The sequence below is a fragment of the Dipodomys merriami genome, unplaced genomic scaffold (genome assembly GCF_024711535.1).
Source record: "Dipodomys merriami isolate MVZ:Mamm:240054 unplaced genomic scaffold, mDipMer1.0.p SCAF_85, whole genome shotgun sequence".
Lineage (NCBI taxonomy): Eukaryota > Metazoa > Chordata > Mammalia > Rodentia > Heteromyidae > Dipodomys > Dipodomys merriami.
Genome location: NW_027206457.1, coordinates 2,936,699 through 2,962,629, shown reverse-complemented (window position 1 = coordinate 2,962,629; position 25,931 = coordinate 2,936,699). Strand labels below are relative to the sequence as shown.

At 51.2% G+C, this 25,931-nt stretch overlaps 1 protein-coding gene across 6 annotated transcripts in view; it reads right to left on the bottom strand.

Annotated features, from left to right (window-relative positions):
* Window positions 1–25,931, bottom strand: part of Znf423 (zinc finger protein 423) — a 324,973-nt gene that overhangs the window by 14,666 nt on the left and 284,376 nt on the right. For all 6 annotated transcript variants that reach the window (XM_070011960.1, XM_070011966.1, XM_070011962.1 and 3 more), the window contains 2 exons: window positions 15,846–15,977; window positions 14,347–14,462 (listed from right to left, as the gene is read on the bottom strand). In XM_070011960.1, coding sequence (XP_069868061.1) covers window positions 14,347–14,462; window positions 15,846–15,977 — 248 coding nt within the window. The remainder of the gene's footprint in view (window positions 1–14,346; window positions 14,463–15,845; window positions 15,978–25,931) is intronic.

The window sequence follows — 25,931 nt, the reverse complement described above, 5'->3', positions numbered from 1 at the left end:
CCCCTCCCTCGCCTCTCCTGCGAGTGCTGACTGGTGCTTCTGAAATGCCAACTTGCATTTCTCATCATTAATTTCTTTCTAAATGTCATTAGTAATTGTTCCTGCTCGACCAAAGAGTACGTTCCAGGCTTCTACCGAGAGCATCCTGGTCTCTTCTCTCCGCTGGTGGGGGTCAAGAAGCTCCGCCACCCCAGAGCAGAGCCCCCCGGTGAGAGGCTGCAGCCCCTTACCCCACAGCTATCTCCAGGGAGGGTCTGAACACAAATGGGCTCACAGCACAGCACCTGCCCCAGCACCGGGGCTACAATGCCCAGGCTCAGGAGCAGGCTGCTGGGTTTACACCTCAGCCCGATACAGCCCAGACATGCCTCAGTTTCCCATCTGCCAGACTGGTTGAGTCACCACTGTCATCCCCACCAGCTCCTTGCATGCTACTCACCAACTATGCCACGTGACATCAAGAGAGTGGCCTCGTTAAGCTTGTACCTCCTGTCAAAAGTGGAAGTGTGCCGGGCACCCGTGGCTTGCACCTGTAATCCTAGCTGCTTAGGAGGCGGAGATCTGTGGATTGTGGTTTGAAGCCAGGCCAGGCAGAAAAGTCCCTGGGAGACTCTTATCCCCAATTAACCACTCAAAAACAGCAAGTGGTGCTCTGGCTCAAGTGGGAGAGCACTAGTCTTGAGCACAAAGAGGCTCAGGGACAGTGTCCCAGCCCCGAGATCAACTGACCACAAAAGATGTGGGAGAGTGGCATTAATGTCAGCTTGGTGCTCCTCCCTACCCCAGCCCTCCTAGAGGGCTGGGCTCTGATGCAACGTTTCACAAATATTATTTTGCAGACTTTCACCAACCTGAGAAAGGCCAGGCACTAGTGGCTCATGCCTATAATCCTAGTTAGGAGGCTGAGATTTAAGGATCGTTGTTTGAAGCCAGCCTGGGCAGAAAAGTCGGAGAGATTCTTATCTCCAATTACCCACAAAAATGCCAGCGGTGGAGCTGTGGCACAAGTTGTAGTGTCAGCCTTGAGCGAAGAGACTAAGGGGCAATGCCCATGTTTTGAGTTCAAGCCCCAGTACCAGCACAAATAACCTTCCAAGAGAAGCACGGAGACCCTTTGTACAGTGATGTCCCTGATGCAGGGGGGCCCACTAATGCCACTGAGCCTCCCTTCCTCCGCCCCCAGCCCCACCTTTCCTGTGCATTAGCTTCTTTGTCCCTGTCTGTGTGGAGCAGGTCTGGGCATACCTCTGCAGTGTTGGAGCAATGTGGTGTCCACTGTTACTGATAGTATCATTGTTATCAATATCATTGTTATCAAGAAACTGAAGGCATTTGGTCCCATTTGAGACAGTACCTTCCAGGGGCTGGGCTCATGGCTCACACAATGGACATTGGCTGGAGGCACCTGGCAGCTTCCTCATGCCCATCTGTCAGGATGGCATGGTACCCCTCTAAAGTTGGTTATTCCCCGCTCCCATCCTAGGGCATGAATGACAGGCTCCAGTTGGCAGACAGGCAGCCTGAGGCCAATTCCAAGAGCCATCTCTGCTCAGAGCTGGGCCTTGGGGGTGCTACCCCCCTACGCCCCCATCTGGGTTTCAAGACACTTCATCCTGCAGTCAGGCAGACCCCTGGGGCAGAGAGCCAGGCACAGCATTCTCTGCCTTAAGGCCACTCTTCCAGATGCCCAGCACCTTCCTCTTTAGTGGCCAGGGTGCATACAAGATGGCCCAGTGCAGTGATATCCTCATGGCCTTGGAACTGTGTCTGCTGTCATCCCCTGGACCTGGCCCTCTACCACAAAAGGGCTGCCCATCCACTCGCACCCCACATGCAAGCTTTCCTCCCTCCTACTCGCCTCCACAGATCCTCCTGTCACACAGCCTGGGCTCACAGCTCTGCCTCAGCAGCACTGTGATGGGGGGAGGGGGAGGGTTGGAGGGAGCCTCAGTTTCCCTGTCTGTGAAAGGGTAATTGTGCTTAAGTAGAAGGCCATAGTCAGATCACCCCTGGACAGAGCTTGCTGTCAGGATCCCAGCTAACACCAGGAATGGCAAGTCATCTCCACAGCGTTGGTGTGAGGTGCTCAGGCCTGAGTGCTGGGCTCCCAAAGGACAGTTACAGGTCAGTGCTTACCTTGATATGCTGTCAATCCAGCCCCCCCCCCTCCTTCCCCAGCCACCCAGGTCTCTGAGCTGCTTGGGTGGAGTGGGAGCCACAGGAAGAATGATAGCGATGATGGTGATGAAGATGTCACTCTTTGTTGAAGGAAGAAAGGCAAACCAAGGCTGGGGATATGGACATAGCAATCCCCAGTCGGTAAAGAGGGGTCCAGGCCCAGACGGCCCTGTTAATGTCCTGTGGGGCCCAGCTGTGGAGCCATTGTTACTATTAGTACAGGTTGATGGTCCCTTGTCCAAAATGTTTGGTCCCACATGTGTTTTTGAGTCTTGCAATGTTTGCATTTACATAATAATGCCTATCTGGGAATGGAACACGAGTCTGCCCACAAAATTCATGTATGTACTGTGTGCCTTTCCCATGAATCTTCTGAAGGGAACTGAACACAACTTTTTGTTTTTGTTTTTCTTTACTATATATACTGTATATAAAACAAAGTTTCATGATGTGGAATTTTCCACTGTGGCATCAGATCATCTTCATGAGAAGATGGAGAATTTGGAGTATTTCAGCTTTTGTATCTTCAAATGCTCAACCTGGATGTGATTGAGAGAATAAGATGCTGGATTCTACTATATCATGCAAACATACTAGAGGTATTTTGGCTGGGTGCCAGTGGCTCACATCTGTTATTCTAGCTATTCAAGAGGCTGAGATCTGAGGATTGAGGTTCAAAGCCAGCCCAGGGAGGAAAGTCTGTGTGACCTTTTATCTCCATATAACCAGTAAAAAGCTGGAAGTGGAGCTGTGGCTAAGTGATAGAGTGCTAGCCCTGAGTAGGAAAGCTCAGGAATAGCATCCAGGCCCTAAGTTCAAGCCCCAGAACCTGCACACAAAAATAAGTATTTTTTCCTCATTAGCATACTGTTGTCCTCCCCACAACAGCTGGGAGACTTTGTCTAGGCTTTTGTGTGTCTCTGTAAAATCATCTGCACACATCTGGCACAAAGTAAGTGCTTAGCAAACACTGTGGGCTGACTACATAAAGCTTCTGCATGCACAGCTGATGGAATGAGTCTACGAATGAATAAACTACAAGCTTATGGCAGCCAGGCCATGGTCACAATGACAATGACATCTTTGGCTAATGCTTCCCAGGCCTTGACTGATCACATCTAGTGCTGGCAGGCTTTGCAGATACCACCACTGGCCTTCAAAATCCTAGTACTCCACAAGAAAGGGTCTGTCATTACCTCCAGTCTCCTGAAACCCAGAGAAGGCCAGCAGCTTCTTCAGTTTGTCAGAACTGCGTAGGAGAGGGGTTAAGATTCAAAGCCAGGCCAGGGCCTCAGTGTCCAGGCAGTCTCATTATGCCATGCTGTGCTAGGCTCTGGCTTTCCGGCCAGGGGAGACAGGAAAGAGAGATCACACTGGAAATCCACCATAGTCACCCTCAGGGAGGAACCTTGCCTGCTAAGCACCCTTTACACAGGAGGAACAATTCAGCAGGGTCCATTGCATTAAACAGAGGAGCAACTAAACCCAGGGAGCTACAACACCTGCCATAGAGAATAATGGGAAGAGGGGCAGCAGCCAGGCCAGTTCACAGGCTCCTGACTTCATGAACGGTCTCCTGCCTAAGTGAATGGCTTAGGAAGAATGGGCATCTTAACGCAGGAAGGAGGAAGATGCAGCTACTCATAGAAAGCATAGCCAAAGAGTCAAATGCTAAGTATGTGCCTAGAGCACTTTTACATTTTAATTATTATTAGTTGTAATTATCTGGCTGGATCTGACAGTAGCAGTGCAGAGGCAAGGAACTTGCGACTCAGTTACCCATCTTATAAGGACCAGGAAGATCCCAAAATAGTCTCCTGGAATCTGCACAGGGCACTCTCTTTCTTCTTTCCCTGCTTTTCAAGAGCTCAAAAGAAGGTTAAAAACCTGTAAGGAATGATGGATGAATGATGGATGGATGATGGATAGGCAAGTGTGTGGGTGGACAGGGGAGTAAATGGATAGGTGGGAAAATGGATGAATGTGTGGATGGATGGGCAGATGGACAGACAGGTCAGTGGATAGATAGGCAAGTAGATAGATGGACAGATACACAAATGAATGGATGTGTGGATGGATGATAGATGGATAGATAAGTGGATGTGGGGAAGGATGCCTAGATGGATAGGTGTGTGGGCCATAGGTGAGTAGATGAATAGATAGATAGGAAATGGATGTGCGTGTCCATTTATGGATAGATGGATGGATGGACGGAGGGATGGACGGATGGATGGATGGATGGATGGACGGAGGGATGGATGGATGGATGAATGGATGGATGGATGGATGGACGGAGGGATGGACGGAGGGATGGATGGATGGATGGAGGGATGGATGGACGGAGAGATGGACGGAGGGATGGATGGATGGATGAATGGATGGATGGATGGATGGATGGACAGATGGATGGATGGATGGATGGATGGATGGATGGACAGATGGATGGATGGATAGATGGATGGATGGACGGAGGGATGGATGGACAGATGGATGGATGGATGGATGGATGGACGGAGGGATGGACGGATGGATGGATGGAGGGATGGACGGACGGATGGATGGATGGATGGATGGATGGATGAATGGATGGACGGACGGACAGACAGACGGACGGACGGATGGACGGAGGGATGGATGGATGGATGGATGGAGGGATGGACGGAGGGATGGGTGGGTGAGTGGGTGAGTGGATGGGTAGCTAGGTGGCAAAAGAAACACATTTGAGTAGAGAATCAGGTGTAGTACAGTTACTTAGGGTTCATGTTGGAAAAGAAGTCAGGGAATTAAGCCAAGGGTGAGAGGATCAGGGAGGGTTTTTCAGAAAAGGGACACTGTCCTGGCCTGGAGGAAGAAAGGAACAGTCTTCCAGAAGAAGGAGGAGCAGATACCTACGGGTCCAGGAACTTCCAACCATGCCCTCACTAAAGAGGCGAGGCAAGATCCTCCCAGAAGGAGGCAAGGAGACAGCTGCCATCTGTCTCTCTTGTCTCCTGTTTCACTGTCTATTCGATTTCTTGAACATCACACATCTGACTGTGCCTCAGGGCCTTTGCACGCACTCTCCTTTTTTCATGAAGGATCCCATGGTAGCCCTGTCTCCATGTTAGGCCTCGGCTGAAATGCTAGCCTTTCTTTACCAGTATCTTTCTCTGCTTTCTCATCCACAATATTCCCTCACCTCTGCCCCAACACACCACTTCCCTCCCTCCCTCCCTCCCTCTCCCCCCCTCAAATGCAGTGTTTTACTCTCCTTAGAACCAGAAAATATGAAATTGCATAGCTTATGTGTTTACTAGTTTATCTTCGTGTCTCCCACACAACGTCAACACTGTGAACACAGAAACCCTGTCACTTCCTAGTTTGGTCCCCAGCACCTGCAGGGAATGTCCCTAGGAGTGGGTAGTATGTGTGTTAAATGACTAATTAAAGCAGGCTTTCTTGGGAGTGAGCAGGAAGGGTCACACTGGAGCTCAGACCACACCCCTGGCTCACAGAGCCCTCCCCCTGGCTGGGTACCAGGATCCAGCCTGGCAGGGCTCGGCTTGCCCCATTGGAAGGGCCCCGGGTTGCTTGTTAGAGTCTCTAGCTCTGCTTTTAATCAATTGTAATCATTTAGCTGGAAGCGGCATGATTAGGCACACACAAGCAAACAGCGTGAGCTAATCCTTTAAACGCACCCGCTCGACACTGGGCTGGCCGCTTGGCCGCCACGGGCCGGCTCACAATTACTTCCTGCAGCCCCCAGCTTTGTTGGTGAGAAGACTTCAGGGCATGGAGCTAGCTCCCTGTCTGACCCATCAAGGTGGTGTGTGTGCGTGCTCATGCACACCCACGTCTTAGTGTACCTGCAATAAACTTGGAAATCTACCTTTCTCACCAGACACCAGTGGCTTCTACCAGTCATCCAGAAAGCTGAGATCTGAGGATCATGGTTCAACACCAATCCTGGGCAGGAAAGTCTGTGAGATTCCTACCTCCAATTAACCTCTAAAAAGCCAGAAGTGAAGCCGTGGCTCAAGTAGTAGACTGCCAGCTTTGAGCTAAATAGACAGAGAGTGACACACAGACAGTGAGAGAGACAGACAGACAGACAGAGACAGAGAAGCTGGGCACCAGTGGTTCACACCTGTAATCCTAGCTACTCAGGAGGCTGAAAACCGAGGATCGTGGTTCAAAACCAAGTCCCCATGAGACTTATCTTCAATTAACTACCAAAAAACCTGAAATGGCTTTTTGGTTCAAAGTGGTAGAGCACTAGCCTGGAGAAAAATAGCTCAGAACAGTGCCTAGGTCCTAAGATCAAGCCCATAACTAGCAAAAAAAAAAAGCTAAGTACCCAGGCCGTGAGTTCAAGCCCCAGTACTGGCGCGCGCGTGCACGTGCACACGTGCGCACGCGCGCGCGCACACACACACACACACACACACACACTCTCTCTCTCTCTCTCTCTCTCTCTCTAATTCAAGCTCATGAGATGGCATGGAGCCAAACACAAGCTGCCCAGGAGCACTGAAGGACTACGCACATGACTGGAGCCAGCCCTCCACTTCCAAGCCCAGCCTGGGTGGCATCCGCCCTTCTGTTCCTCCATAGGTAGAAGGTGCTGCAGGCCCAGCCCACCCGAGCCCTGGTGCAGTTCTAGCTGGTCGCCCAGGAGCTCAGTCTTCTGCTCCTCTGTCACTGCCACTTGTGCTACCTGCTTGGCCCAACTACTAAAATAGTTTCTGGGTCCCCTGACAACAACGGCTTTTTATAGTTCATCACTGCAGGCCTCATTTAAATCTATTAGCTCATATAAATGGCAAATTATTTAAACATTGGAGGTTTCTGTTTGTCTTGGTAGCAGAAACAATTTGGCTTTGCATTGTGGCTCTGACGCATGCTTGTAACCTCCAGCAAATTGTCTCACCTCTCAACTCATCGGGAAGCCTCAATTTCCATTTCTGCACCCAGGGATGGGAGTACCTACTTCACGGTTGTGCCCAATGCAAAGGGCTGGAGTTACGACCCAGCCCATAGTGGAGACGTGCATGGGGACGCTGACTACCTGACATCCCTGCTTTGCCATCAAAACCCAGCCTTGGGCGTCAGCGTAGCAGCAGCAGATGCTCTGGGAATCCTTGGGTGGTAAAGACCCGGATGCATGGAGATCCCAACAGGGAGAGGAGGAGGAAGCGCCATCCGTGGAGATGCAGAGACAGCTGGTGGCAGGGGCTGGCCTTCCCCTCAGACTGCCTTATTCCTGGCACATGGCTGGCAAGGCCCCAGGCCTTCATCTGCTGAAGCCTGAGGCTGGGAAAGCAACGCCAACAGTCCTGACATTTGTGGGACTATCTCATTCCCCCAACCAAATCTCCATCTTTCCTTCCTTGGAGCTTAGGGCACAGCTAAGGAAAATGGTCCAGAGAAAAGGTCCAAGTCACAGGAAGTGGCTTCTACCTTTCCTCCCTCACCATGCTCCAGTGTGGGATGGCTGATGTCCATAGCTTGGAGGCTTGGCTGGTGGGTACAGGGATGATCCGAGACTCAGGTCAGAAATCAGGAAATCATAGAAACTCCCAAAGGGCCTCTGATCCTCAACATCTCTAACAAGTAAAATAATAGCCATCATCACTAGCACACTTTCCCTGCGCCTGGCCCATGCTGCCCTTCACAATGTGCCCGTGAGCTGGACATGAGCCACACAGCCAGTGGATGGCATGTGATGGAGAAGGTTCAGGATACAGGGCTGCCCTCATGAAGCTAAGTGCCTGCCCAGCCCCTTCAACAAGGGCTGAGTCCCCCCTCTGCCCACAGAGACCTCCCCACCTTCTGTTCCCAGTCTGCTCCTCCATGACTGGACATGGCCCACGCTGACAGTGCTCCCCACCCCCAGCAGCAGCCTCCATTGGCCAGTTTGAGTTGTGCGGCTCCACCCTAGCCCCAGCTCACAGGTCAAGGTGGACAGCTGGCTATGCCAGGAATCCAGAATCATCCTTTGAGAGCTGCCTGCTCATGGTGATTGGGGTCTCTGGACTCCCTATGTGTTCTGATGGCCACCCATACGATTTTTGCTGTTGAATGTTGAAGCCCCCTATTGTGTCTCCCTAGCAGCTCACCAGACGGTCACCTATGAAGATGCTCAGAGAGCCTGGCTGCAGGAAGAGGCAGAGGGAGGCTCAGAGAAGACGAACTATCTGACTCTTGGGAATGGACACCAAAACCACCTCCTCGCCACCCACACACTCATTTCCTTAGCATTCAAAAGTCATTTCCTTTGTTGTTTGAGCTATTTCCAGTGAGGGATGCCCTAGCCATCTACTATCCAGCCACTCCCCTAAGTCCTGGAGCACCTGAAGCATGCTAGGATCCTCCACCCCACAGACCCCAAGAGACCTGCAGACTTCTGTCCTGGCATTTGTGCCACACTCCACCCAGGCCTTCTTCTGCGCCGACCTAGGAAAGCCTCCATAGTTCAGCTCTACAGGTGTACTGTGTGTATATGGGCGGGGGGTGAGGGGAACGGAGAGTAGAAAAACCTCATTCCATTTCCCTTTTCTTTCCCCACTTCGATCCCCTGACAACTACTGGCCTGCTTTGTCTTCTGACATATTTTTCCTTAAAAAAAAAAAAAAGTCATATCAATAGAACATACAGCATAGAGTCTTTCAAACCTAGCTTCCTTCACTTGGCATTTAAAATTCATCTGTGTTCCCAGGTCCCACAGCACATGCCTGCAATCTCAGCATTTGGAAGGAGGCAGGAGGCTCAAGAGTTCAAAGCCAGTCTGGACTAAATGAGACTCTTTTTTCTTTAAAGAAAGTGCACCTTTCACTTAACAAGAAACCTGTCAACTCTGTATCACATGCTGTAGCTCTGAAGACTTCCACCAGCTACCTGTGAACAGGAAGGTAGCAGGCGTTCCTTCCCTCCCCACCCCCCCCCCCACCCGAGTGGGCAGCAGTTCACACTACTTACACCTGTCCGCCACTCGAGCAGGTACAGGCCTTTCAATGGGATGTTATTTTCCCAGTTAAATGATGCACAACTTCTTTTATTTTTTTGTGCCTGAGACTGGGACTCAAACTCGGTATCTGACCCTTTTACTCATTGGCTGGCGTTTATCACCCGAACCGTGCCTCCAACCCCAGTGTACAACTTCTTTGATGAGATGCCTGTCCGAAGTTTTTATCTCTTCATTGAGGTTGGCCCATATGGGACTTGAACTCAGGGCTTTGGTGTTGTCCTTTAATTTTTTTCACTCAAGACTATATTCTACCACTTGAGCCACACCTCCCCTCCTGACCTTTTGGTGGCTAATTGGACAGAAGAGTCTCATGAACTTCCTATCTGGGCTGGCTTTGAGCTGTGACCCTCAGATATCAGCTTCCTGAGTAGCTAGGATTACAGGCGTGAGCCACCAGCACCTAGCTTTCCTTACTGATGTTTGAAAGTTTGGGTTTTTTTGTTTTTTTCTTTTTTGAGCAGTACCAGAGTTTATAGTCAGGGCCTCGTGCTTGCTTGACTTTCTTGCTTGGCTCAGCCCCATTGTACATTTCCAGCCCTGCGTTTTGCTGGTTATTTTGGAGATGGAGTCTCACAGGCTTTACCTGGGCTGGATTCAAATCAGGATCCTCTAGATTTTGGCTTCTTGAATTGCTAAGATTACAGATGTGAGTCACTGGTACCTGGCTTTAGAGTTCTTTACCTTTTCTGGTACAAGTTTTTCTTTTTTTGGGGGGGGGGCCGGTTGTGGGCCTGAACTCTGGGCCTGGGCGCTGTCCCTCAGCTCTTCAGTTCAAGACTAGCACTCTACCACTTGAGCCACAGTGCTACTTCCGGCTTTTTTCTTTTTTTTTTTTTTTTTGTTGGTCGTGGGGCTTGAACTCTGGGCCTGGGCGCTGTCCCTCAGCTCTTCAGCTCAAGGCGAGCGCTCTACCACTTGAGCTACAGCGCCACTTCCGGTTTTCTGGTGGTTTATTGGAGATAGGAGTCTCACGGTTTCTCCTGCCCGGGCTGGCTTTGAACCGCGATCCTCAGATCTCAGCATCCTGAGTAGCTAGGATTACAGGCGTGAGCCACCAGCGCCCGGCCCTGGCTTTTTTCTTTTTGCTTATGTGGTGCTGAGGAATGGAACCCAGGGCCTCATGCATGCAAGGCAAGCGCTCTACCCCTGAGCCACCTTCCCAGCCCTGGTACAAGTTTTTCTTTATGTGATTTTCAAATGTTTCCTCCCAGTCTTACTTTTCATTCCTGAGTCTTTTCAAAGCAAACTTCTTACATGTTGATCCAGGATGTAAAGCAGATAATACCTGTCCCCCTGCTTGGCTTCTTATCACTTGAGGTAGAACCCACATTCCAGGACCTGGGCTAACTGGCTTCTCCTGGCTCAGCGTGACTTAGCTGCTCTCTACCTGTTCTCATCCCCAAAGTATACCTACCTCACACAGACCACAGACTTTTGCACTCATGGCTCACCTCCCCAGAGGCCTGCTCAGCCTAGCTGCTACCTTCTCCAAGGCTTTCATGACCATGCTTACCAAGGAGTATTTAGCCTCCTCTCCCCGCTCTGGTCCTTACTTGGCCTTGTTTTCTTCTTGTCACTGATCAGTATTATTGGCCCCAGTAGAAGATAGGCCTGATCCTATTCACCGCTGTCTCCTTAGTTCTAGAACTGGTGTTTGGGCCACAAGGAGTCCTCCACATACTGTCTCACACAAACATACAGCCACGCTTCGTTTCTTCCTATGCTCCTAATAACACTGATAACTGTGCCCCATTCTATTCAAAGTCCTCTGAGTGGATCTCCTTCTTCTGAGCAGAGGACTCACCCCCTCCCTCATCCTGAAAGAGTGTTCCTGTTGATGCATCCTCTTTTTGGAGGCAGGACACTGACCAAGTATGCTAGAGTCCAGCCCTCCCTCTGATACTTCTGGCCCCACAACAGTGCTTTTCTGGTTTGTGAGTGAACTCGGTGGGAAGCTGCATGTTTTCTCCAGACCTCTTAGCCCATGGCCCCCGTGCCTACCAATGCCAAGGCCAGCAGCCTCTTCACATGGCCTCAGAGAAGGTTCCAGCACAAAGCCAGTCCTAGCCCTAGCCGCAGTCCAAACCCATAGACCCAGCTCCAGCCCCAGCTCTAACCTCTCAGCCCCAACCCTGGCTCAATAACCAGGAAAGGAAAGTATTAAAGCCAGAAACCCCTCCTCTCAGAAACTAGAAAATTGCTGCTCAAGTTACTTAAGGAGAGCCATTATTTGCATAGATTGGCATTACTGCAACACACTTCCCCTTCTAAATGGTCTGTAATTAAAATCATTAATTGCACAAAATAGTGACTTGTTAAGGCTGTAATTGAGTGAGGTACGAGCATTTAAGGATCTGACTTAAAAGGTTAACCAAATGATGGGGAAACCACAGGCTCCTAGCATCTATTCTTGGGTCAGTTTGGGCCACAGCCTATAGCAGGAGGAGCTGAAGTGGGATGTGGGTTGTCACCAGCAGCAGACTACACAAGTTCCTACACTGGTGCATTGGGGAAGCTGGGCTCCAACCCACAATGCCCCTTAAGCATCAATGCCGCAGAGCATGGGACACTTCCCTGGGAGAAATCTGAATGCTAACCATCTCTCTCTTGGGATCAAGCACAATAGAGGAGGTCACCAAGTCCATGGAGCAAGTCCAAGGTATAAGTAAATCAGTTGCTATCCATGAATCCATCTGTAAAAAGCCTGTCCTGTCAGGCTATAGAAAAAAGCCTTGGGGCTGGGAAGGTGGCTGAGTGGTAGAGCGCTTGCCTTGCATGCCTGGGGCCCTGGGTTCATTTCTCAGCACCACATAAGCAAAAAGAAAAAAGCTGGAAGTGGCGCTGTGGCTCAAGTGGTAGAGCGCTAGCCTTGAGCTGAAGAGCTGAGGGACAGCGCCCAGGCCCACAGTTCAGGCCCCACGACCGGACCCAAAAAAAAAGAAAAAAAGCCCCATCTCTCAGGGCCCAGGCTTATTTTGGTAGCTAGGCCACACAGGTAAGGTAGGCAGGGCAAGGTGGCTGCATTATCTGCACTGGAGAGAGAATGCCCACGGTCAGATGAGCCAGGAAGCTTCCTGCATGGCACAATGAAGTTCAGGCACCACATTCCTGCTGGCTCAGGCTCTTTCCATAGCACAGGGATTCCAGCTCTGGGTGGATATTGGCAGGGCATATCAGAGGGTCCTGGGTGAGATCATGACCTCCACTGCTAATGACCTTGGGAAGGTCACTACGCCTGTCCTCTGTGACTAGGCCCTATACTGCCCCCACACTGAATATGGAGAGAAGGCCACACATGAACAAATGAGGGGTATTAGGGACTCAGGCTGATCAAAGGCTTTACATATGACTGGGAGGTGTGATCTGAAGTTGGGGTCAGGGTGAGCTCAGTTTACCAAGCCTGGCGTGGGACCTGCCAAGGAGAACAAGCCAGGCTGTCAGACCTTCCCAGGTAGGTGTGTGTGTGTGTGTGTGTGTGTGTGTGTGTGTGTGTGTGTGTGTGTGTGTGTGTGTGTGTGTGTGTGTGTGTGTGTGTGTGTGTGTGTGTGTGTGTGTGTGTGTGTGTGCTCCATTCCCATGGTGACTACCAGGTGTATAGATAGGTAGACCCAGGCATGGCAGGGCAGGTAGACTATAGCCTGACAAGAAGCAGGCCCATCTTGAATCAGACATGTCTGTGCCCCTCCACCCAAGAAGAGGTCATCTCTGTTGCCACCCAGTGATGGCTGCCTAGGTGTGTGGCTCTGGACTTGTGCCTGGGCAGGTGGAAGGGCGCCAGTGTGGACACAGCATGAGCATGGGGGCAGGAAGAGAGGTAGGCAACACCCTCAGGGCAAGTGTGTGTGAGCCTTTAGGAATGCTGACAAACGCCAGCTCCCCACTCCTTCCAGGCCAAGGGTGGGGTTCCTCTCCCTGCCCCCAGAAGCTGGGAAGCCCCTGATCCACTCATAAGACAGTGTGAGGAAGGGTAGTCTGGCTCCCTTCCCAGTGGAAGCTTGAGGAGCTGGCACACGCGCTCCACTTCTCTCTCCTCCCAGTTCCGTGACCATGGAAACATGGACAGGAACAGACCTTCTGTAGGCCCAGGTCATTGAGTGCGTGTCCTGAGCAGAATCCTTCCTCTGCCTGGACACATCACACGAGCAACAAAGAAGCTTTTGTTCCATGCCACAGCCATCCGCAGGATGTGGGATGTTGAGGTTGCAGCCTGATGTAGCCTGCATCTCACTAGCGAGATGTGTGGCATATGTGGCATCTCAATAGTGAGATGTGACACCACAGATATGTAGTGTCACTGTGTTCATCTGGGTGGACTTTCTGTGGGTGAGTGCAGTCTTTCTTGGGGAACCACAGTGCTATGCTGAGTATGTGGTGTTCCCGGGCATGCATGCAGTGTCACTGGGATTTCAGGGACTGTATGCGTGCAATGTGTCCCTGTGTGTGTGTGTGTGAGAGAGAGAGACAGTATCCATGTACAGTGTGACTTGTCTACATGTATGTGTGTATATGTGGTGTTTCTGGTAGGCAAGTGATTTCTTCTATGTTAACAAGAATCCCTGCACCAGGCACCAGTGGTAGAGAAAGCAGTTTTACCTGGCACAAATGTCAAGTCCTTAGAAAGCCACTAACCACCACAAGGACCCCTTCCCCAGAGGCTGGCAAGGGCACATCCTAGATGAGGATCTAGGAAGGTCCAGACCACTGCAATTCTCTGAGGGCTATGTCAGCCTCGGGACACTAGTGTGTGCCTGTTCCACTGAACTGGGTCTCACTGGAGAATGGTTAGTTAAGGTCACATAACCCCAGGCTCAGCTCCTTATCCCACACAGCCCCAGGACCACACAGGCCGCCCTGGGACAGTTTTCTCCAACACCATTGTGCCATGTAGGAGGAAACTCACTCCCCCAAGAGGGAGGGACTGGCCATGGGAAACATGACAGCGTGAGCTTGGGACTCCGCCTGCTTCCCTTAGTGAAAATGCAGAGGCCAGCAGGGGCCAGGCCAACACCCCATGCCGGCCAGCTGCTAGCACCAGGCCTGCATGCACAAGCTGGGTCAGCCATAACTCTTCCACTCAGAGGTGGTCCTGAGTACCCTGAGACCTTCATAGTCAACAGGAAGCCGATGAACCAGGATGGGGGGGTTGGCAGGGTGGCACTCACCTGCAGCTCGGTCTGGAAGAAGAACTTCTGCGGGCACTGCGAGCAGTCATAGATCTTGTCCTCCTGCCCATGCACGGCGAAGATGTGCTGCTGAAGCTTGTTGGCCTGGACAAAGACTACACAGGGCCAGAGCTGTCAGAGGCTGGCTGTGGACACCAGCCCCATCCCACAATCCTCACAAGCTGGGATCACCCAGCCATGGGCACAACACTATGGGGCGCACTATTAAATCCTATGAAAGGGCCTCAGATTAGCTGAGCTCTGCTACACAGTAGCTGTGCAACCTCAAGCAAGTCATATAAGCTTCATTTTTTAAAAAATGGAGTTCACTGTAGTAAATAGGACCTGTGAGTATATCCTCTTCCTCCCCCTCCTCCTCTTTATCAACATATCTTTGCTTATAAATTCTCTGGACCTGCAAGGCAGGCCCATTTCACAGATGGGAAAATGGAGGAACTCCTTCCAGGGACCTCCCCGAGGAGGCTGGTGGTGGGGCTGGGATTTGAATCAAATCAGCTTAGGACAGTGTTAGATACAAGAAGTTGTTGAGTGCCGTGAACCACAATCACTGCTGTTAGGTGACTGTCAGTATGCTGACTGGGATGGGAACAGATGGGTAGGGGCTCCTGTGAGGACTGGGAAGAAGACAGAGGGTGTTCCAGGACCCCAGAGGTGTGCAAGTGTTTGGACACCTTTGCCCACAGTACTCCCCAGGCCCATCACGGAGCAGGCTGACACCCTGGTTTTCTGGTGTCAGGAGTCCCCGAGGCGGCTGGGCCCTGGGTGTACACAGGAAGCAGCTGTGTGTCTGGGAAGTGAGTACTTCAGAGATGCCCTCCTGCCAGGCGCCTTCCCTGGGGTGGGCTTCCCACCGTGGCAGACAGCAGATGTCGGGGGAGGCTGGGAAGGCCAGGCTCCCCTGCACACACCGGCTGCCATCTGGGCAGCAGGAGGGGCCCGCAGAGCCCTCGAGACCCGCCTCAGGCCGGGACAGCCGCTCGCCTGGGCTGGCAGCCAGCCTGGGGGCTGGGGGACTTGGCCAGAGGAACTGCCCCGGACCTCCCTAGCAAGGAGCAGGGCTGAAATGGGAGCAATGTGCGCCAGAGAGGAAGGAAGTCAGGGCTGCCTAGCAGAGGGAGCCCCAAGATGGCTGGATAGCACTTGTGGCTCCAGAGAGAAATGGCGTGTCGGGGGAAGGACAAGATGTGGCAGAGGAGTTAAGGTTTGGGCCTGCGGCTGCCACGTATGGAGGGCTAGCAAAGGTGCCGCCCAACCTACCCCAGAGAGGCGAGTGGGCAGGGAGTAGGTCAGCGGTGGGCTGGTTCTGCCTGGAGGAAGGCGGCGTCACTGTCTGGCTCTCTCCTTGGGGCTTCCCATTGGAAGCCTACCGAAAGGAGAGAGGGAGGAGTAGAAGCCAGTGTCTCACCCATGACAGGGCTGACCCCTGGTCCCTCCCTGCCCCTGAACTCTCCCTGCCATGCACACATGGGGCCCCTTACCTGTGAAGCACACTGGGCATTTGAAGGTGCCGCCCATGCCTTCGAAACTGTGTTCGATGAGGTGACAGAGGAGCTTGGCCGGGGAGTCGAACATCTGGTTACAGAGCTTACACTCGTGGTTGATGCCTTCCTCTGCAAGAAAATCCATGAGCAGTCAGGGAACCTGCACAGCACATCTTCCAGCCTGAAGCCCATCAAGCACCCAGGACCCTGATGCCCACTCTAACCATAGGAACCAGAGGTATTGCGGGGCCATAGATACCAAGCCCCAAGCCCTGCAAGACCCCAGGGTGCTGGGTCCAAGTATCTGTCTCTCAAAGGTCCCCTTGGCCAGGATTTCTCTGGCCACATTCAACAGCCTGAGACCACATTACTGTGGAATGGAGGCCAGAATGACTGGACAGGGAGGGAGTCCATTCAACCAGGATTGTAAAACCCAATCAAATATCTGTTGAGTGTGTACTAGGTGCCAAGAGCTTTGCTCTGATTCTTTGAAGGTTCTTTGGAGAACCAAACAGATCAAGTCCTTACCTGATTCTGAGGGTTTAGGGAGACAAATAGTAATAGATGGAGTTGGGGATTTGAGGGAGTATGCCAGGGAAGGGAGTATGGAGCCACACCTCTGCTGAACCTGGGGCCTGAGTGCTGAATTCAAAGTCAGAGAGGCCAGAGATGTATATGCCAAAGGGCCTGGCCAGCCACAGGGAAGCCCTGGAAGATGTCACAACAATTAAGATGTGCTCTCTCTGCCCCTCTCCCCCCACTTTCTTTCTCTCCTGAAACAGAAGTCCTGCCACCTGCCCAACGGATCACAGGGGCAAACTCCAGGACAGACCTCCATTTCCACATCTGAGAGTGGCTGCAACCCCAAACCTTAGCCCAAACGAAAGCACCCAGACAACAAAGTATGCCAAGCACTGTGCCATGCCTGCACTAAGGAGGCTCAGAAACGCCTTGCACAGGCTTCTGCCAACTTATTGGGTGATCTTGGGCAAGTTACATAACCTTTCTGGGCCTCAGCTTTCTCTTGTGCAGCTTTCCTCATACAGCTGACATGAATGAATTAACAGAAAGCATGGCTTACAAGTGCACAGTAGTGTTTATTGCTGGGCACATCAGTATTGGCAAAAGTGTTATCTGGGACAGCCAAGGACACAGCCCTCCCCCAGCTCCTCCAGGGAGTAAGGCTCACCAAAGGCTCTGATTTACCCTCAAAGGCAAGAACTGGGTAGCAGAGGGACTTGGCTGGTGGCAAGACATAGACACAGATGGGCTGAGGCTCCTGGCGAGTCCCTGGGTCCCCAGGCCCTGGCAGGAACTGCCAGGGACAGCAGCACTCCCTCTTGGCCCAGCCATCCCCCACACCCCGGGGCCCCTCACTGCAGCGCCGCACATACACACGTGAGCATGCAGGTGGGCCTGCCCCACAAAACCCACTGGCTGGAATCTACCGGGTGCTTGTCCTGCCCCTGGAGCCCCAGCAACTAGGCCACAGGCACCTGATAGAGATTCAAGCTGATCTTCCATTTAGACTAGCAGAATAGGAATTCATTGACAAGTTTGGGGACATAGAATAGACGCAGCACGCTCTGACTTGTACATCCCACACACGGCTTCCCATGGGGAGACTCATCGTAATTAGAGATGGCCTCCAATGTGGGGGACTGCCTCAAAAGACCCCCTCTAACACCTCCCTCCCCTTACCCAAACAAAGGCTTCTCAGTGAAGGCACAGAGTATGCTCCAGAGAATGAATAGAGGCGAGCTATCTTTCTATGTGGCCTCCATAGAAGAGTGAAGACAGCCAGATACTGGTGGCTCATGCCTGTAATCCCAACTACTCAGGAGGCTGAGATCTGAGAAGAATCATCTAAAGCCAGCCCGGGCAGGATACTCTTATTTTCAATTAACCACCAAAAAGCCAGAAGCGAAGCTGTGGCTCAAATGGTGAAGTGTTAGGCCTGAGTGAAAAAGCTAAGGAACAGCACCTAGGCCCCAACTTCCAGCTCCAGTATTCACATACACACACACACACACACACACACACACACACACACACACACACACACACACACACACACACACACACACACACACACACACAGAATGAGGACAGGTCTTTGTTTTTAATGAGGCAGAGAAGGAGGGGACATTTCCACGAGAGGTGATAACATATTAAAATCTCAGAAGGAACTCTGCTTGCTAGGAAAAGGCAATTTCTAGGAAGAAGAAGAGGTTCAGAGGTCACTTGCTAAGGTGGCACAACTGAGTGGAGGTACTACTGCTCTAACAGAAACAAAGCCATACTTTCGGTTCTGTCTCACCTGACTCACCACCTCCAAGCAGTCTCCCCTGACCAGGCTAGTTTAGGAAGATCCGCCCCTTCCAGTGCATGGTGACCTTGAGTTATTCCACCGGTCCTAGCATCATTTCCTGGTTATGGCAACCAGTCTGTAGGCTAGGATGCTGTCTTGTGCTCCTGTGGTCCCCACCTGGCCCCCTGCAGGAGGCTCAGGAAATAGTCATGGAGGAGGGGCCAGCTGGGCCTCTCCTGCCAGGCCAGACTTGGATCAGGCTGGGATGGAGAAGAAGGAAGATTTACAGCTCTCTGCCGCGCGGGCCTTTAATGACTTGGCTGTGAATGGAGACAAGCCTGTCTACTATACAAACATGGAGAGGACAAAGAAGGCTCCTGCAAATTGTAAATCAGAGAAATCATGTCTGACAGTCACTTTCCGTTCTGTGAGCGAGCGTGGAGCAATTCATCAGTCGCTCCCCTCTGATTCACAGAGGCAGCTCCGCCCCGTGCCCACGTTCAGAAATATGTGCACAGTCAGGCAGCCCCCAAGCTGCAAGCCGGTTCTGGGCCTAAGCGGCTGCCGTTTACACAAATCTCAGCCCCAAACCCGTGTCAAAGTGAGGTCCAGGCTAATTAGATCAAGAGCCCAGCAGACAGCTGCCTGTCTCGGGACCCTTTCTCTCTCTCCCCCAAGTGCTTTAAAAAGAGTCTAACCTGGGGGTGGGAGGAATAAAACATGCAAAAAGTCAACATGGGGGCCAGGATAGGCCCGGGGCTCCTGCAGCCCTGGGAACCTCTTTCTTAGACAGTACTTCCTGATTTGCACATCTTTCTAAGGCCCTGCCTCTTTCCACTGGAGGGGTGGGAGGTACTCCCTGGGGTGTCCATTATGTACACCTCTGCCTAGAAAGCCATCCAGGAAACGTGGGAGGGGGGTAGGCAGAGAGGGGCTGCCCTAGTTAGTGTGACAAATGCTCGTTCGTCTGCTTGTGACCCAATATGAGCAAGCCTGTGTGGATACTGACAGAGCCCACCACCGCCATCACTCGCAGCCCCCCGGAGCTGTCAGCTGTTCCTCGGGTCCCTGGATGCAGGGTCCACAGATAGCAGCCCCCTCTGAGAGTCACTTTCCGGAATTATATAAGATCACTCTGCAGGCACAGCCCTGCAGTGCACAATGGCCTCTCCACCCTGCCCCAGCATGGGGGCCGAGGGTTTGGTGAGTTAAGAGGAAGGATCACTTCCCTCTTTTCTATTCTTTTTCTTTCTTTCTCTCTATTTTTTTTAATAGCACATGACAGGCATCCATAAGAGAACCACGAAACTCAAGTGAATTATGCAGCCCTGCTCATTTGTAAAACGAAATGCAGATTTTTTCCTGCTGAAATTCAGATCCTGCCTCCTGTTCCCCATAAGTCGAGGCTGACCCGGGGAAATCTATGGATTTATTATGATTTAAAAATAAATAAATAAACAAACAAACAAAAAAAACCCCAAACTGCCAAACAAACAACCCAGCAAGCATGCAAATCCCAGAGTCCCCCCTCTCTTTTTTTCTCTCCTTTGCTCAGGAATAATAAGTGTTAATTTTACACTTCATTTCTCAAAAAAATAATAGGATGTTGCTTTTGCTTAAAACCAAGTCAGCTCACTGGAACCTTTCAGGCTGAAACTGTGTCAGCCCAAAAGCGGAGCAGAGGGCTTTGTGGAAGAGCATCGTGCCGAGATGATAGCTCCCTGCAATGTCCTCAGTACCGACTTTTGTCTCCAAAAGCATTTGATCCCTGGCAGACACATACTTATTTCCATACAGGTCTTGGGGGAAGCCAGGAGGAAAGAGAGCTGATTATCAGAATCCTGGAGGTGAGGCTCAGGTGGGCCCCACTGAAGTCAAAGGCAGGCCTGGGCATACGTTTGGAGGCCATAATTTGCTGCCTGGGAGGCAGAAGCCTCAGGCTGAAGAGCAAGTGGACAGGGCATTGTTCTTGGACCTCACTGTGCTGAGCTGAGCCAAGCCTGATCTGTGCCAGCCATACTGCCCAGACAGGACCCCCCCCCCTCTTTGATCAGCAAGGACCCATCTGGGGAAGCTGCCCTCGGTTGCTACTGCTAGTGTGTTCCTCTCTAGGGGGGGACTATACCTGCCACCTCATGTCCAGAGGGGGCATACTTAGCTACCCCCACTCAGGGAGCAGCAATAAGGTCACACAAGTCAGAATCGGGTATACTTGAATTTAAGCCCCAGATCCATCTGTGGTCACTTCGGTCATCAGCTCTGTAAAATGGGAAGAATCTTCAACAGGGTTTTTGCAAGGAAAATAAGCAGACTGCTTTTACCACAGGGTACACCATCACTACCACTAGAAGGCCTTATTCTCCATCCTCATTCCACTCAGGGGTCTGCTCAAAGGAGACCTCCTCTAAGAGGCCTGGGGGACACTCCTGCTTAAACCAGGATACCCTGAGTCTCTCTAGCTCATACCTATCTTCAATGTCTTTGATGGCACTTACTAGAACCTGGCACTGATGGTTTACTTCTTTTTCTCTCTCATGTGCACACACTCTGAGGAACATAAGCTCCATGAGGGAGGTCTCCCTCATGCCTGGATCACAGTGACCAAGATAGGGAATGCAAGCTGGTGGGTGCTCAGTAATTGGAAAAGAATTCTTTCCAGAAAAAGTTAGCTCCTTGCCTGGAGCACTGGGGAAGAGATGCTGGGAAAGGCTGCTATACACCAGTGGGTGCTTCTAATCTCTGTGGACCTTTCTGCATCCTCCCAGAATCTGGACCCTCAGTGTGGTTAGGGAAAACCTCCCTCAACTGATGAGTGGAGAGAAAAGCCCCCAGTTCTGACCCAGCATCCTGTTCGGGCCTTAGAAATACAAGAAAGAGCTAGGAGCCAGAGGCTCACACCTATAATCCTAGCTACTCAGAGGCTGAGATCTGAAGATGGGTTTAAAGTCTGTGGGCTCAGGGACTTATCTCCAATTAACTACCCAACAGTCAGAAGTGGAGGTGTGGCTTAAAGTGGCTCGAGGAAAAAAATCTAAAATACAGCATCCAGGCCCTAAGTTCAAGCCTTAGTTATCCCCCCCCCAAACAAACAAATAAACAAACAAACCCATGAAAGCACCATAGGTCTTGAGAACTGGAGCCCCAAAGCTACATGAGCTCCTTAACTATTATGATTATGATTATGATTATGATTATGATTATTTGTCAATGGTGGGCCTCAAACTCTGGGCCTGGGTGCTCTCAGCTCTTCAGCTTAAGGATAGCACTCTACCACTTGAGCCACAGCAACACTTCCGGTTTTCTGGTGGTTAATTGGAGATAAGAATCTCATGGACTTTCTTGCCCAGGCTGGCTTTGAACTGCGATCCTCAGATCTCAGCCTCCTGAGTAGCTAGGATTACAGCCCAGCTCTGAAATATTATTTTTTTAAAAAAGAAAAGAAAAAGGTGAGATGGGGAGACAGAGTTACCTTCTTAGTCTCCACCCTTGATCGAGTGGGCACTGGCTAGCAGCAGCTCCAGGGTGGCAGGTTATAGGGACTTTCCCCTAGTAGAAGAAGAGGTGGCCTTCACACTGCACAGCATGGGACAGCCCTAGCTTGCAGTCTCACCCCTGGAAGAGCATTATCTGCAAGTGGAAGAAAGGTACAGCTTCCAGGACCATGGAATCCCCTTCTGAAATCAGCTCCAATGGTGATCACCTCAGCTGCCCCAAACAGCTGATCAAGGAAAAGAACATGGAGTTCCTGGGGCCTGGGCTCAGTTTCTCTCTCCCTCTCATCCCCCCCCCCCCACACAGAGTAAGTGGGTATGCTATAGGACACATGGAGAAAGAAGGGAGGATCCCAGGGCCCTGCATGGGTCCCAACAAGCAAGGGGGTAGTGGGGGAAGTGGAGAGACCCTCGGAAGAGGAGCCCTCTAATACTATTCCAGTAAATAGCCATTATAGGAGCATGAGAGGAAATAAAAACACGAGCCTATGGAGGGGTCAGTCCTGCAGGAGAACCAGTCCTTTGTTCCCTGCAAGGAACAAAGACCCTTAGACTGAACAGAGGAGGATTGGTGGTAATACCAGGGCAGCCAGGTCAAACTGCTTATCTACAGACTAGTCACTAAAAACTATCAGGAAATGAAGCAGGCTTGGGGCTGGTAAAGGGGCAGAGGTGACATTTGGGCTGGGCATGGACAAGAGTCAAAGGAGTAACAGGATCTGAGGGGAATCCTTTCTCAGAGGCCAGGCAGAATGGAAGCAGCAAGTGGAAAGAGAGGATCTGATCCTGGGGTCTCCATCCCAATGTGCACATCTCCCAACAAGGCAGCATTTGGTCCTCTCATCAGTGGCCTCTGATGGCTTGCTGGAAATGCAGAAGCTACAGCCCTGTTGAGCCTTGCTCAAGACCTACAGTGTGAGAACTGGCAATTTTGCTAGGTCCCAGTATTTAGGGTCGGTATGGAGATGTGAGTGCTACTGGCCTCTGGAAAGGAGCTAGGGCTTATCTGACTAGCCTCCTGTTGTCAAGTAGCTCTGTTTCCACAGCTTCCCCCTGTTCTGACAATGGCTATATGGCCACTCTCTAAAGGGGCAAAAGTTTTCTAATGTTGCTTATGGTCTACTGTCCAGAAGGCTGTGAAATCAGTGCGTAATGGGAAATAACATCCTGTCGTCATAACTGGGGTATCTCTGGAGTGGAGGGCCACTGAGGACTGGGGGCAGATGGCCCATGTACCCTCAAGCCATCGGGGAGCTCCACTGCTCCCACTCCCAGTGACAGGTGCTCTGGACCCCTCGATCCTCCATACTAATCAAGAATGAGCACCCACATTGCCCATCACCTCTTCCCCAATTTGGGGCTCACATTTTCCTAATTAATCCTAGAAGATGGGCTATTACCCCCCCACACACACACCTTCTCAGGCCTGTTTAGCCAGGAGGGACCCTCACACAGTCCCCTGTGTATCAGAAGGGCTTATAAATGAGCTCTGGTAGCCTGAACCAAGGCCCCACTGGGACCCAGAGCCTCTTCAAAACAGAGCCCTGACAATTAGGCAGTCTGAGTTTTGAAAGGCTTGGGATTGATGGCGTGGACAGTAAAAATATCACCTGGGGAGCTGGGTGTAGTCCTCTGAGGGTTGCCTGAGGTCAGTTTCCATGGCAACGGAGAATGAGCTCAACCTTGTAACTGACCCTTATCTTTTTTTGATCTGTGGGCCACTTGGGGCCAAGGCTTGAAATCAACTGGAAAATAATCCGGTCACATATCAGAAGGAAAACTATTTATACTTATTTACTGAGGCACCCACTCACCTCCCCTACCCCCTGGATGGGGACACGAGTGCCACAGCGATCCAACATTGCAAACGGCAGAAGAAAGGGGGAAGGAAACAGATTTCTATCTCAAAAGAGCTTAGGCCAGTGTTGGTGGATCCTCCTGACTTCTAACACCCAACTCAAGTCCACCCAGAAGGCAGCCTCTGCAGTCTCCCCTCCCACCTAAATGACAAGGCATGTGTGTCAGCCTAGCGTGATTATGAGTTTGCCCTGCTGTGCGCCTCAACTGCACAGTCTTCCTCTGCCAGAGAATAGGTCCTGGCCTCGAGGTCATGCAGATGCCAGGCAGGAATGCTTCCCTCTCCTCGCCTGTGGGAGGTGTTGGGAGTGGGTTTGGAGGAAAAGGTGAAAGGGAAGACAACCATTTCCTCCTGGTCTCCTAGGAAGGGCTGACTGGCTTGGCTGCTCCTCCACTGTCACCCCTGGGTTTCCAAGGCAAGATCAGCCACCCGACCAAAGCCTGTTCAGGACTATGACTGCCTGCGTTAGAAGTACTTTGCCCCTTCCTCCTCCTCCAAAACTCCAATCTGAAGATTCCACATGACACCGCTAACATGCTGCTTCCCAAAGTCATATCAGAGAGATCTCAGCCAGGGGCCAGCTAGGTGGAGAATGATTATGGGGAGCAGCCAAGTCTTTGTGGGCAAAGGAAGTAGGGCTCAAATGGCATTACCTGTAGGTAGTACTGGCTCCATGAAGGCTCAGAGGGCGACCCTGGGCTCAGCATATTCTTTCTGTGCCTCAGTCTCCCTTCATCTCCTGTCCCTGCCTCAGTCTATGGCATCTACCTTCCAGTCTAGATCATCTACTATCTAGGTTGGTTCAAGAGTAGATAAGACTACTCAGCTGCATAAGAGGCAGAAATTAGGAGGACTGCAGTTCAAGCTGGCCATGGTGAAAAGATACCAACACCCATCTCCAAAACCAAGTTAGGAGTGGTGACTCCCATCTATGATCCCAACTGTGTGAGAAGTGGAGGTAAGAGGATCACAGTCCAGATTGGCTCCCAGCAAAAACTCAAAAATTGTACCTGAAAAATAACTAAGTAAAAAGGGCCAAGGATGTGGCTCAAGGGGAAGAGCATCTGCCTAGCAATTAAAATAGCCTTAGCCCAATTCCCAGGACAGGAAAAAAGAATAGGTGAGAGTAGGGTGAAGACAGTACAGGGCCCCACCACTGCATCTACATATCATTTCTGATATCATTCAACCTACAAACCCCATGCCAAAGGACTGGTCCCTTGCAGGCACAAGTCCTGTAGTGTCACAGGACTTCCAGGGTATAGGGCCCGGGCTCTGGGCCCTCCGTTCCTACCCATTACAACCCCTCAGTGTGTCCTGAAAGTGCCCTTAGACTGCACCAGCACATAAAGAGCCTTCAAGTGGTGTCATTTTCATCTCTGAAAAGCCTGTGTCATCTGTCTCCATCTTCTAACCTTCATGCTGCTCCCATATTTGCCACTGATTAAAAAAAAACAAAACAAAACAATACAACAACAACAAAAACCTGGGTCCAGAGCCCAAAGCTTTCTGCTCCGCAGGGCTGGCTACCACTTCTTGTTTCTGGCTGGACGAGGAATTTACTTTATCCCTGCCCCCTCCTTCTGAGGCTCCCACAGCCAATGTTTCTCATTTCTTTGTGATTCTTCTCCTCACTCTTTTCTGTTCAAGCCCAGTGGGATTTTCACAGAAGTCAAAGCAGCCTGAGAGGAGGACAGGGCACAGGTTTTTCTGCCCTTCCTCTACGCTGGCCTTGGCCAACTCTGCTTCATCTCTAGGCCAACACATGCTGCTCCCCAACATGGAAGGCCCCAAAGCCTCAGGCAGAGGTTGGTGCAGATGAGATCATGGGGAGGGAGCCTCTTCTCCCATTACAGTGCACATGCTTACTGCTGATGAGGCCAATGGACTTCCCACCTTAGTGGCCCTCAAGGTGGTTCATAACCTTCAAAGCACAATGAGAAGCTGGCTGTTTTAGCAAAAGAAATGCCACAAAGCAGGACCCCAAAGACATTACCAAGATACAGAGGGAAATATCTCCACTATTTATTGGAAAGAAAAAATGTCTACCAAATAAACCTGTGGCAGGAGAACAAAGCAGCCTTCACCAAGAACTCTGCAGACAAAGAACTCCCAACTATTTAGAACCATTTAGAACTTTTCTGGGATGAGGGTGTGGATCAGTGGTACAGCAATAGGCTACTAGGCATGAAGGCTTACGTTAAAACCCCCAACACCCACCCTAAGAGAAGTAGGACTTCTTTGCCTCTGAATTTCTGGCACTTTGAAGTTTAGGGGTTTGAAATACCTTGTGAAAGAAAATAGCCACAGCACTCCTCACACCCATACCCTTCTACCTGAGACCCAATTGATCACCTCAGAAAATGAACGCAACACCCCTGGAGATCCACAGGGTGCAAACAAATCGCTTGCTCTTTCTTAAT